The sequence below is a fragment of the Chenopodium album genome, chromosome 14 (assembly GCF_948465745.1).
Source record: "Chenopodium album chromosome 14, dcCheAlbu1.1, whole genome shotgun sequence".
NCBI lineage: Eukaryota > Viridiplantae > Streptophyta > Magnoliopsida > Caryophyllales > Amaranthaceae > Chenopodium > Chenopodium album.
In genome coordinates this window covers 53,983,196-53,996,274 of record NC_137847.1, presented here as the reverse complement: position 1 = coordinate 53,996,274, position 13,079 = coordinate 53,983,196, and the positions used below count along the sequence as shown (strand labels likewise).

Sequence of the window (13,079 nt, the reverse complement as noted above, 5' to 3'; positions counted from 1 at the left end):
TGCTAATTGAATGTTTGTTTGTTGTAAATCCATAGGTATATATGGATCGTTAAATTAGGAAGTGTGTTCATCTTCCAACGGAGATACTTATAGAGATCTTGTCGATTCTACCCGTAAAGTTTCTTCTACGTTTAAGGTGTGTTTTGATCTTTATACTCGAAAGTATGAAGAGATGAAACTTCCTGAAGAAATTGGTCAAGAAGCCTCGAGGTTGGCTGTTTTGAGAGGACATTTACATGTAGTAACAGATTCTTTGGATGTATGGACATTGAACAAGGATGGTATGGAGAAGTCTTGGTCTTGGTTGTTTCGCTGCTCACTCGTGTGCCCCGAGAATACACCCTCATCCTTTGATGTCATGCTTTGCCCTATGCCTATATGTGGGATGAAGGAAATCCAAGGTTGTAGTACTAAGAAAGAAGTAGATAAGATCATTTGCTATGATCTGGAGTCTCAAGCGATTCGTGAGGTTAAAATCGAGGGGTTGCCGTGTGAACCCCTAGGATTTTATGCACAGTCATGGGTGGAATCTCTTGTGCCTCTAGTAGACTGATTGAAGGCATTGCTGCTTAAGCGAAGTGAAAGGAAAATATTGTACTGTATTGTTGTGGAGGAAGTAAAACATGGTGCAAAACAAGCTTGTAATGATTTGATAACTCCTTTCGTCTCAAAATAAACTTCTCATTTCTCTTGAGTGTGGAATTTATGAGATTATTGATGGTGGGAAGTAGCTAAGTATATGTAGATCTTGTTAATTAATTGAGATGAGAGAATGAAAATATGCAAAGTATATATTATATATATATATATATATATATATATATATATATATATATATATATATATAGGAGGAGGGATCCGGTAAGATTAAAAAAAAAGAGGTTTCTTATATAAAAAGGAATTCTTACCGAATCTCTCCCCTATATATATATATATATATATATATATATATATATATATTGTATTTGTGTCCTTTTAAGAAAGAACAGGACTTTAATAGGACAGAGGACTGCAGGAGTAAGAGGAACAAGTGTCTCCCCCACACCCCGCCTCAAGAAGTTGATAAAATAGATCAACTCTCTGTACCAAGCCTAGCTTACAATGTGTGCCAACTGCCAAATCTTTTTTTCTGATAATGTATTGCGGAATAATTGTAAAAATAGATAGACTAGAGTTGTTTTTTTTTTTATTCCCATTAAAATTGTCATCCCTCCAAGTGAGGCTATGATATCCACCTAAGATACCACTAACTTTTATGTACTCTATTAAAATGGTTGATGTACAAAAAGTTAGAAATATAAAACACGCATCGTGTGCATGCAAATCTATCCAAAACAAAGCACACAAATTGGTTTGCTTGCCTCTGCTTCACCACCAGTCTGCTCACCATAATTGGAACTTGGAGCTATCTTCTGCAGTTTGATTTCCTTTCCTGTGCATGTCTGTGCCTTGCTCAACACCCCATTTCTGATTCTGTTCAGTATCATCAATCTTTCCTGCATGGTTCAATATCCTAGATTAGAAACAAATATAGCACGTGATAAGGCAATGCAGAATACAGGCAGGTTTTTTGCATAATGCACCGGAAAAAGCCTATGACCAATGACCACGTATATTTTAGGGAAGGCAACACCAGCTCAATTAAGAAAAGACTGGAATTTTGTTCTATATTCTACCACCCAACCCTCCAAATCATGAAAAGAACCAAAATTGTCACAACGTATGTGACAAGCTCTGCACAGTGCTGAGTTCAACACAGCTCAAATTTTGGACAACAGAAGCCAATTCAGATTTTTAACTAAAGGGAAAATACGAAAGCCTGAACAACAGAAAGTAAGCATGCATACAGAGATACAGGAACTATAAGTATCGAAACTATTTCATTAAAAATAAACCTACAAACAGGTGTAGAAAAAATATTCACCTCGGATGAGTCTTTCTGAGGGCTTGCACCCTGCATATCTTCCTGGTCTTCTCTGGATGTATCTCCGATTATCTTTATCAACCAAAACTTCTTCAAACATTTACTAACCTTCTACAATCACTTTTTCAGGCGCATCAGTTTCCTCTGAGATATCAGCCTTTTCGACTGTGCTATTCTCGTTGGCCAATATCGAGCAACAAAAATGGACATACATACATAAAAACTGATAATCACCCAAAGTCCAAACTAATGACAAACCATCAAGTGATGGATACCCACCATCAATAGCACCCCAAGGACCTCCGATTGCCATTAAGGAACAAATTTATAAAACACAGCAAACTTCAACAAAATTGCACGTGTGTGGAATGCGATAGTCAGAAGTTTATTAAGAACAGAGGTCTTCAGTAGCACTCCTGCTGAGTCTACTCATTACAGATATATAAATACAACTTTTTTCCTGGATGATTATTCTGCTATCAAGAGAGCACGATATGAATCTAAAATTAACATGTCAAACCACAGTAGTGAATATTTAATATAGACGTCATTGCACTAAATTGTTTCAAACATAATTTTGAGGCAGTTCACCCTGAAAAGAATCAACGAACCTGAGCTTATTGGCTCTGTCAACAAATAACTACGAGCAATTAAAATAAATTCTCAATTACTTCACAAACTGCAGGAATGATTTCCTCAAATCTTTATAGTCATGTAGGTTTCATTGAACATATTTAGCTACAGCATGCTAATAGAAAAACATAGAGCAAGTCTGATACTATCAGTTCTATCAAGTCTGATATTGGGTATATGAACCAAATCGACCGACTAACAGATAATAGAACTCTGGTATTTTGTTCATCACCTCTTGGTTTCAGACCTTCAGCACCTGACAAATTCGAAGAAAAAGCTCTTGTTGTTCTTCCTACCCTAACCCTTTCCTTCTTTAGTTATATATCACATGGATTACTGTTGTAAGCCAAAACTGAGTTTTCAGGCAAAGATGTTAGATAGACCCTTAAATAAGTACTCTCAGACAATAAATCAATGTATATTTGTATGTAAAATTAGACAGTTACTGTATTGGTTTTGCAGATGTATGCAATCCTAGGCATTTTTATGGCATGACATTGAACCCTAAAAAAGACTAGCCAAGTTGAGTTCATTTGGTCCTTCAACAAAGTAATGATTAGATACTCCTAGGGAATGAGCTTTTATTCCAACACAGGACAATATATACAGTAACTGGATGCATAGTATGTTAGTACATTGAGAATTTCTTGACTGAAAAGGAGTAAAGTTCTATAACAAGAAAACACTTGAGATCAACTATAATTTCTTTTCATTCAGCAGCTAATTGAATCCTCAATAGCTTAATAAGTGGTAGCCTGGTAGGTATGAATAATATGATCGCATTACATGACTACAACATAAAACTAATCTAGCAACATCATATGCTCCCTGTCCAAAACATAAACTCAGCATATTAATATCTTAAGATAATGCAAGTCTTATATTCCACTAGATATGCCACAGATTGCTATAGTGCAGGTTTGATATGAATTAGTCCTACTAACTTAACAAACAGCACCGTGTTGAACACCACACAGGCTTTTCATTGCTATTTCTTCTTTCACAAAGGTAAGAATAGACACATTCAAGGCTGCTGTAATCCACTCAGTTTTTGACTTCAGCACCTGAAATGTCAAAGGGATATAAAACATGAGATAGATGATTTATACAGTCTCCATGCAATAGATTTATTTTTAATACTGTTAAAATAGTACTTCTCATTTATCATGCAACTTGACTCAAACATTATTTAATTTCAAAAACTCACAGCAGCAATTCCCAGCAATCACCCAAATGACCTGAGCATTGACCACTAAATTAACCAGAGTGCAAAACTCCAAACATAAACATCAAAAACCAATTTGAGTATTTGAATTGAGTACTCTCGGTGATTTAAGTGAATTTTATGAATGAAAAATGCAATAAGATTATACGAATGAAGCATATTCCCATAAAAGTTGAGTGTTAACTCTTAAGACCGACCCCAATCGTTTTATGAAGAGCAATCTTCAACAACAACAAAAGAAGCGCTTTAGAAATAAAAAACACAATGAACTCCACTCAATGACTGAGGAGCACCTTAAGGTATACAATATCACAGAAGTTACTTCCTAAACAAAACTTCTATCCCATTCTTTATGCATCAGTTGTATGCCATTCATTTTGATTGTTTTACTCATTTTTATACATTTTATTATATTAAAAAGTATATAGTCTATATACTACATAACATGTAATGGGGAATGTTTAGAAATACAAACCTTTAAGATGTTTGGTGCAAATGTGGCCTATGTGGGACATATTTACGTGGAATAGAATATTTAGATTCTATTATTATAAACTTGTGTGTACTATGGTATCTAGAGAGTATTCTAGCTACACCAAAAGTTAAATAAACAAGCATACAGGTCCATTACAATATGTGTTCATTACAGGAAACTTGTAAGGCACTCCAAGACCCCAATCTTTTGTTGAAGAAGGTGCTTGACCGCAATGTGCTACCAAAAGATGCAATCACAAGAAAAATATACTTATAGGCTGCTACTGTGACATATTACTTTAATAAATACCAAGATTTGTGCACATTCATGTAATCACGTGATAATAATAATAACAAGGGTCATTGTAGATGATAATTGACCCTTTAGGCATTAGATATATAACTCTAAAAAATTTCCTGCTTCCTAGATCTCTTTTCTGCTACTAATGGGTGGTATTGTGGTAAGCAAACCACAATTATAAACAAGCTTATACTAGCAAGAAGGAAATGTCCACGATATATCAAAGCTCCTCATCCCAACACCAAGGAATTGAATGTTATACACAACTTTGAACCGCAAAACAAACAAAGAAGCCAAAACTATGATTATCAAAATGAAATACAAGTAACATATATTTGTTGCACATCTTGTGCTTCATGATCTACCAAATTAGTGACCTTCACAATTGCTCAAAGCTTCCCAGCATCTTTAGTCCCATCTTAAAACAAGTGGCAAGTCCGATCTTTTTATTTAAAACAAAGTTGGTATTTAGTAGTCGTTCATAATCAATTATAATAAAGCGAAAGATCATAATTCAAACTACCGTACCAGATAAAGGATACAACAACAATCACAAATTTACAACTCAAGTTCACAATCACTTAGGAAATATGCAATTAATTCAAAGGGTAGCATTAGCAACTCAGGACATATTTTTCCAAAATCAGCAGTTTTTAGCACCAGTCAAATCAGACAGTTCTTAAATTATTACCTCCACCATCCTGCTTACCACCGCTGCTAGCCTGCTCACTCTCTATGCATCCATCACGGCAGCCAAGACAGAGGAGGCTCTCCACATAAGTCACAGCCCCAAAAGTATACTTGTGCCCACAAACTAACCCAAACTTAAAAGGCAAACCACCATCCATTGGAACATCCCTAGTTTTCCCAGTTTTCAATTCCACCCAAAAACAATCCTTCCCTTGCTGCATCAAAACCTCATCATCCCCTTTCGACAACATCAAGGTCTTAACCGGCAACAACTCACCCCGAATCTCCTCATGTCGAAAACTCAACAGCTTAGTCCAAGAATCTTTCACCCCATATTCCTTCATCACCCAAACATCAACACAACGCTTAAAGCGGGCCCCATGTTCAACCTGTACAAACAAGCATTCCCCTAAAACCCCAGCAGACAAACGAGGGACATTCAACTTCTTCCCCTCCTCATAATCAGGCAAAGGTAAGACCTTAAATTTCTCTAAATTAAGATCAAATGCAACAATTACATAATCATAAACAAAATCATCCAATTGCCCACGCCATAACACACCAGTTAAATCAAACACAACAGGATCAGAAGTAGTAGCAATCCAATGCAAAGAATTACAGAGGAAATTACCATGGGACTTAGGATGAGAGAGAAAATGAGGAAAGTTCTCAACTTTTTTCCACAAATTTGCCTTCAAACTAAACACCTGAACTTCCCTAGGAGCAAAACCCTCATCTTGGTTAACATTATGCAGCTGATCCACCCTAACAATCTTGTAATCATTGCCAATTTCGTCGAACCCGAACCCGAAATCAACCCAATGAGACTCCCTGAACTCTTGAACCCCCAAAGAACCCAGTGGAATCTTCTGGAAAGTTCTAGTGGTAGGATTGAAAAGACCCAGAAAATCAGGGAAATCAGAAATGCAGAGAATGCCATTGCAGGACCCAATAAGGTCAGAATCATGGGTTTTAGGGTGAAATGGAAGAGAAAGGTTGGAAATTGAAGGTGGGGTGGAGGAATCTGGTGCATGAAGGTGCAGGATATGGAGATGTTTATGGGGTTTTGGTTGAGAAAGAGAAGCAAGAGAGAGATTGGAGGAGGAAGAGAGAGATTGGTTGATGTTATCGAGGATGAATTTTGGATCGTTGATTAAAGAAAGAAAGGATTTTGAGACAGATTTGAAGCGAGCAAGAGGTTTTGGAGGGAGATACAGCAGAATTTGAGTGATTATGTCAATGGGAAGCAAGGATGATTGTTGTTCTTGAAGATGAGCTTGATTTGGGGTTTCCATGGCTGAAATTGAGAGTTGATTTTGGGATTTGATGAGGGTTTAAGGGTTTTAGGACAAGAAAGGTGAGATGGGACTATGGGAGAGTATGGGAAAGATAAGTGTTCCTATGTGATTGATAATGAGATACTCTAAGGAACTTATGGTTGTGAGACTTTTATTGTACCTAGGTTTGCCGGTTAATAATGGTTCATAACGAGGAGGTTTGAGTTAATATGATAAACAAAAATCATTTATTTAATGACATTTTTACAAATAAATCAATAAAATATCTCAATTAACTTATTATTTCGTAAATAAATCAATATTTGTGAGATATATTTAATAAAAATTGTTGACTTGTTTGCAATCAGATACTTTTTTTTTTTTTTTTTCTTTGTCATGAAGATCACTTGTATTTTCTTGGTTACGACTTATTTTACGGACTAATGCAAACGTGTGAGATGTAAAATTCAGAAATAAGGAACTACGGGTATTTCCGTACGTAATATTCCAATAACGGGTCATTCTGAAAAGGCAATTAAAAAATTTCCGTAATAAAATAAAATCCTTTTATCACACGGGCTTCAAATCTTGTAACATAATGACGCGGATTAAGTCGAGGGAGACTAGGGAGCTGAGTCATTGGTGAATTGGTCTCTGCCATGTAAGCTCGACGCATCAGCACCCAAAACAATTGATCATTTTCACTCTCTTTCCTATTTTACTCAATTCCATCACTCCAATTCCCCAATTCTCTTAAACCCTAACTTATACACTTCTCGATTCTCAATTCTAGGGTTTTCAATCTTGATTTTTTTCCATCATTCTTGATTCCCAATCCCAATTTCTCGAATGATAATCATCAATCATCATCGTCGTCGTCGTCCTCCTCATTCAATTTGCTGAATTTTGCATTTCAATGTCATCCGTCGGTACAACTCCGACAAACCAACCATTTCAATCTGATCGTCCTCCTTTGAAGCGCAAACTGGAAGATTACGATTCTCCCGTCTCTCAATTTTGCAAGAATTCGAATTCGAACACCAATTGCAAGGAAAAAGCCGTAATTCATGATGATCATCTTGAATATGAATTACCTAAGGGTAATGATTTCTTCTTCCGAGGCGAATCGAGTGGGATTACCTGCGATTTGATGGGGTCTCATCAGCTGCAATTCTTTGTCAGATTGATTTCTGGTGGAAATTCCCTTATTTTGCGCGCGAATTTGGATGATACAGTTGAAATGGTGCACGAGAAAATCCAGAATGTTACGGGGATACCGAGTTCGGTGCAAAGATTAGTTTATCAAGGTAAGCAGTTGCAGTGGGAGCAGACATTAAAACAGTGCAACATTCAGAATGATTCAGTGCTTCAAATGGTGGGAAGAATGCGGAGCGCGAAGCATCCTCAAGCTTGGGTGGTAATTGGCGGTATGATTCATGACATTCGTAGTAGTTATAGGAATGTTAATTTGAATTATGTTACTTATTATACTAATAAGATTAAGAGTCAAATGAAGGGTTTTATGACACTTTCACTTGATAATAGATATCATCCTGTTAATAATGGTAAGAAAGGAGATGTTCGTAAAATTAAAGGAACGAATAATGGTGATGATGATGAGGAGGAGGAGGAGGAGGATAGTTATGCCGATGATTTTAATAATAGGAGCATTGATAAGTGTGATTATTGTGAGATTTTCATGACTTCTTGTGCTCCTCAGAGTTTAGTCATGCTTTATGCGTCGAAAGAGAGGGCGAATCAGGAGTGTGCGGAGGAATGTATCCGGTCGTTTGTGAATTTCATGAAGAGTTTGAAAGGGACTGGGAGTGAGAGAGCTTATTGTGCTAAGACGGTGTTGGTGTTCTGTGAATTGCTTAGGAAGCTGGCCACAGAAGATGACTTGCTGTATATACATTGCAGGAGCACTCTTGGGTCAATGATGGTGAACGTTGTAGTGACAAATGTATTTAAGGAAGTGTATGGTCATGATGGGTCCGAAGAGTTGTATGGGATCCCTATTGGATCTGTGTTTCCTCTCTTGAACGAAGTAGGCGAAAGGTTGGTGAAGGACTTGAAGCTGAATGTTGTATCAGATTCCAGCCTCGGGCCTTTGCATCGAGATGTGATTGATTTTTCTAATTTTCTGCAACCTGTGTTAACTTTCATTGAAAGAGAACGAGCATATCGGGCTAAGGGAGAAATCAACCTTTTTGATGATCTTCTCAATACTCTTTTCAATGATCTACACTGTTGGATTGACAAATGTCTTAAAAAAGTGGAGCTTTGCTTAGGTGTGAAGGGAAAAAAGTTTGTGGAAGCTAATCTACTCGGGTGGTCTCAGTATCTTGCTATTTTAAAGGAATTGCATAGTATTTCTCTACTAAACCCAGAATCAGAAGGCCGTTTATGGACCACACTGAGACAAAGTAAGACAGCACTGTGTGGCCTTATTGTCAGGTATGCCAGGCGTGTTGATGACCATAGCTGGCTTCTTAAGCATAAGGATGACCTGGATTTTCAATCAAGGAGGCATTTAGTATCGTTACTGTTCCCGGAGGTGAGAGAAGATTATGATGAATTGCTCGAGATGTTGATTGACAGGTCCAATTTGCTGGCTGAATCATTTGAGTATATATCTACTGCAATCCCGTCTACACTGCAGGCTGGTCTCTTTATGGAATTCAAAAATGAAGAAGCTACAGGTCCTGGGGTTTTAAGGGAGTGGTTTTGCTTAGTATGCCAAGCAATTTTTGATCCAGAAAGAGCTCTTTTTGCATCTTGCCCTTTGGACCGTCGAAGGTTCTTCCCTAGTCAAGGCAAGTGTTTGTACTCTCTTGTGCAATTTGATATAAAAAAATTCCGCTTAGCTCATATGCTTCTACTCCCGTTTTCACTTGTAAACAACGACCACCATGAATTGAATTTGATAGCATTGGTGCCTGACATTGTCTCTTAAAGAGACTGTCTGTGATTTCATTAGTTGAGTTAGCACAAGGAAACTTGTCATAAAACTCTAGCAAATTTATGTCACATTGATTGATTGCACACTAAGTTCATGCTACATCATTGTATAAATGTTGTCAATCATTGTATATCTTTGTGGTGGAGTGTTGCATCTGTCTGAGTGAAGTCTGACTGAGAGAGTCCCTGTTTCTTGTGCTAAGATATCTTTTTTCATACACCTCACAGATGATTGATTGTCTATGCTTGAAAACACCCAACTTTATATGTATTTTCTACTATTTGACACATTGAAATTTCTTTCATTTGGTCTGAATTGTGAAGATGTGGGGTAATAGGGGTTCAAATACGTGTTCGAATGACATAGTTGTGTTTTGTTGGATATAAAATGTTACCCTGGATAGTTTTCATCAATAGGAAATTTAGAATTTAAAAGTATTTTCCGCCCTGTTAAAACCATTGTCCCTTATTTTGGAAGATCCAAAATTTCATTCCTTGACCAATGCTCGCTCACCCTCTCTTATATTCTCCTAATAACTGAGTTAAATTTGAGGACTACATCAGCTGCTTCTGGAGGATTTTCTAGCAGAACAACAACATCCATTGTGTGCTGTTTGTGCAACTTGATTTAGTTTTAGAGCATATCTGATGGTGGATATCATGGAGATGGTGGGTTCTTGCAGAATTTTGATGTTGATCAATTAATGGAGTGGAGGAGTTGTATGTTGACATTGATGTCATATGGGAGGGGGGTGGCTTTTGGTTTTAGTTTTCTTTTCTTTTTTTTTCTCTCTTATTTTTTTAAATGAAAGAATAACCTTTTCAATTTATATATTTTTCCATGCAACCAAACAATGGAAAACTTATCTAAAACTGGGTATATAGCAAAGTATTGTAGAAGTTTTGTCTGGAAAACAGAGTTGGTCTTTCCAGCCTCCTCAAAAGTAACTGTTGAGGAAAGCAGTGAAGAAGACCAGCCTCCTCAAAAGTAACTGTTGAGGAAAGCAGTAAAGAAATGGTGGGTGTTGAGGACTAAATTAGAGGAATGAAAGTACCCAATATAGATATTAAAGCAGGAGACTGGGAGAGGGAACTTCCTTTTGCACGATTCATTAGCGTGAATCTTTTTTTTTTACACTCAAGTAGCTCACCTCCATATTGTTTGCTTCTTAGAGATAATCTTAACACAATATATGTAAACTTAAAGGTTTTTCATCATGGCATGCATATCCCTAATATCAAAATATTAAGTCAGTACTACTATGTATCCCTACTTAAAGGTATCATTTTCCAGCACATATAGAGTGCTTGCTCAATGTTTGATAAATTAGTGCGTTGAGCTTGGTTTCTTTGTTTCGATGTGTTAAAGCCTGTTTATTGTCTTACTCGTTACTGTTTATGCAAACTATACTTGCCTTGGTTAAGGTGGGGAAACAATTGTTTTCTTTTGTTGTTCAAATCTTTTCTAGTACCTCTTTTTCTGGGGCAAGCCATTGTATAAATCTGATATTTATTCTTAACATTTCTTTTTATCTATTGTGCAGCATCCAAGGTACATCCTCTACATCTTCGATACTTCCTATTTTCAGGGAGGGTAATTGCTTTGGCTCTGAAGCATAAAATTCAAGTTGGTGTTGTTCTGGATCGTGTCTTTTTCTTGCAACTGGCAGGAAGACAAGTTTCCATCGAAGATATACGGGACGCAGATCCTTGCATCTATAGTAGCTGCAAACAAATATTGGAGATGGATGCTGATTTTGTGGATTCTGATGGTTTAGGGCTGACATTTAGTATTGATATTGAAGAACTGGGGAAAAGGAATGTTGTAGAACTCTGTCCTGGAGGAAAAGACATTTCTGTGAACAGCAAGAACAGGAAGGAATATGTTGACCTTATTGTTCATCATCACTTTGTGTCATCTATTTCTGAACAAGTATCGTATTTTGCTCAAGGTTTTGCTGACATTCTTTCTGAAGCAAATCTGCGTGAAACCTTTTTTAAAAGCTTGGAGCTGGAAGATCTTGATTGGATGTTGCATGGAAGTGAAAGTGAGATATGTGTTGAAGATTGGAAGTCACATACTGATTATTATGCCTATAAAAAATCTGATCCTCAGATAAAATGGTTTTGGGAGGTATGTAGCAGAACATATACTGATTATTATTACTGCTTACTGTGTTATTTTTCTTCTTCTCATATAGAAATAATTTGGTTATTGTACATGTGAGACTTCTCATCCCCCCCCCCCCCCCCCCCCCAGGGTGTCAATGAGGGATTGATTAAGGTTATATTATTTATGTGTTCAATATGATAGGCTTAGACAAGTTCCTAGTTAAAGCACTTTATTTTAATAATGCTGCGAAAATCTTCTCCGAGCAGTTTGGGAACCAGAGTAGCTTTCAGCCATCGCAAACCCCCTTTTCTCTCCTCATTCTTTGTTTTCCGGCATATGCCCTGGTAAATGGATAAGACATGTCTGGAGTTTTTTATTATCTTTTGGCGATTTGCAGATTTAAGGAAATAAAGTTCTAAGCATTGATAATCTTTTGGCAATCTGTAGGTTTGAGGAAATAAAGTTATTATGAAATAAAGAAAATGGAAAATTCTGAGGGTAATGATTTTGGATAAATCGCTGGAGATTAAGGTTGAAAAAAAAAATCTAGTTCTAGTCTATATATTATATGCGAATGTGTTTATTTGCTTCTTGATTTGCCAACATTTAAGTATTATGAAGTTTCTTCACCCTTTCTAGGTGCAATTCAATCAAGTTATACAATTTGTATGCTGTCTATTGAAGTACTTATGAACTCTGTAAATCTTTTCAGGTGGTTGGACAATTTAACGCTGAGCAGAAAAAAACTCTTCTCTTCTTCTGGACATCAATTAAGTACCTTCCTATTGAGGGTTTCCGTGGTCTTTCATCTCGACTGTGCATCTACAAATCCTTGGATTCCCAAAATTGTTTGCCCTCATCTCATACATGCTTTTTTCGAATTTGTATCCCACCGTATCCATCAAAGACTGTCATGCAACAACGCCTCCTTTTGATCACCCAAGAACATATAGGTTGCAGCTTTGGCACTTGGTGACAGGTGATCTTGATGACATCAGCTAGATTTTGGGGTGGGATCTGCACATAAATGAAGACTTTGGCTTAGAATTTGTACATATTTCTTAGAGTAAGTTTAGGATGCGAGCTTGTGCCACAGAATTGGTGCTCTTGCTTTGACAAAGTTTGGTAATACTCATTATGAACACTTACCTGCATAAAATTTATGTAAAAAGTTCACTCAGATGAAAATTTGCCGCTCTGAAACTTCTCTGGATGTTTTATTGTAACGCCCCTGGTGTACAGCATTTTCATGAATGAATTAAAAGTTGGAATTTTCAATCTGAAATAACAGTTCTGAATATTGAATTTTTCTAGCTATTCTAGTACTGAATTTAAAGGGTTTTTTTTTTTTTTTTTTTTGGTGGTTGTAGGAGAGTCTTGTGTTAAGTATTGTGAGACAATCTCAACTGAAACATAGAAGTATTGTTAAAATACCACTACGTGGTCAAAGGCATGTTAAAATACCACTACGTGGTCAAAGG

The 13,079-nt window shown here is 36.7% G+C and overlaps 2 protein-coding genes across 2 annotated transcripts; one reads left to right on the top strand and one right to left on the bottom strand.

Annotated features, from left to right (window-relative positions):
• Positions 1-1,113: 1,113 nt before the first annotated feature.
• LOC145577577 (F-box protein CPR1-like) lies at positions 1,114-6,636 on the bottom strand. The gene is made up of 3 exons (XM_081635070.1): positions 5,249-6,636; positions 1,925-3,621; positions 1,114-1,496 (listed from the first exon to the last, which is right to left on the bottom strand). The coding sequence occupies exons 1-2, from the start codon at positions 6,540-6,542 to the stop codon at positions 3,602-3,604; spliced, it is 1,314 nt and encodes a 437-aa protein (XP_081491196.1). The 5' UTR covers positions 6,543-6,636; the 3' UTR covers positions 1,114-1,496; positions 1,925-3,601.
• Positions 6,637-7,236: 600 nt separating this feature from the next.
• Positions 7,237-12,886, top strand: LOC145577576 (E3 ubiquitin-protein ligase UPL5-like). Its single transcript, XM_081635069.1, has 3 exons — positions 7,237-9,340; positions 11,030-11,619; positions 12,311-12,886. Exons 1-3 carry the CDS (start codon positions 7,441-7,443, stop codon positions 12,572-12,574), a joined length of 2,754 nt encoding a protein of 917 aa, XP_081491195.1. The 5' UTR covers positions 7,237-7,440; the 3' UTR covers positions 12,575-12,886.
• Positions 12,887-13,079: the final 193 nt, after the last annotated feature.

Bases quoted from the DNA above. Each gene is read 5' to 3' on its own strand.
- LOC145577577 (XM_081635070.1), bottom strand. From the start codon at position 6,542: ATGGAAACCCCAAATCAAGCTCATCTTCAAGAACAACAATCATCCTTG. The intron at 3,622-5,248 runs GTAATAATTTAA...TTGACATTTCAG, and splicing joins TGGTAAGCAGGATGGTGGAG to GTGCTGAAGTCAAAAACTGA.
- LOC145577576 (XM_081635069.1), top strand. From the start codon at position 7,441: ATGTCATCCGTCGGTACAACTCCGACAAACCAACCATTTCAATCTGAT. The intron at 9,341-11,029 runs GCAAGTGTTTGT...TCTATTGTGCAG, and splicing joins AAGGTTCTTCCCTAGTCAAG to CATCCAAGGTACATCCTCTA. The intron at 11,620-12,310 runs GTATGTAGCAGA...AAATCTTTTCAG, and splicing joins AGATAAAATGGTTTTGGGAG to GTGGTTGGACAATTTAACGC.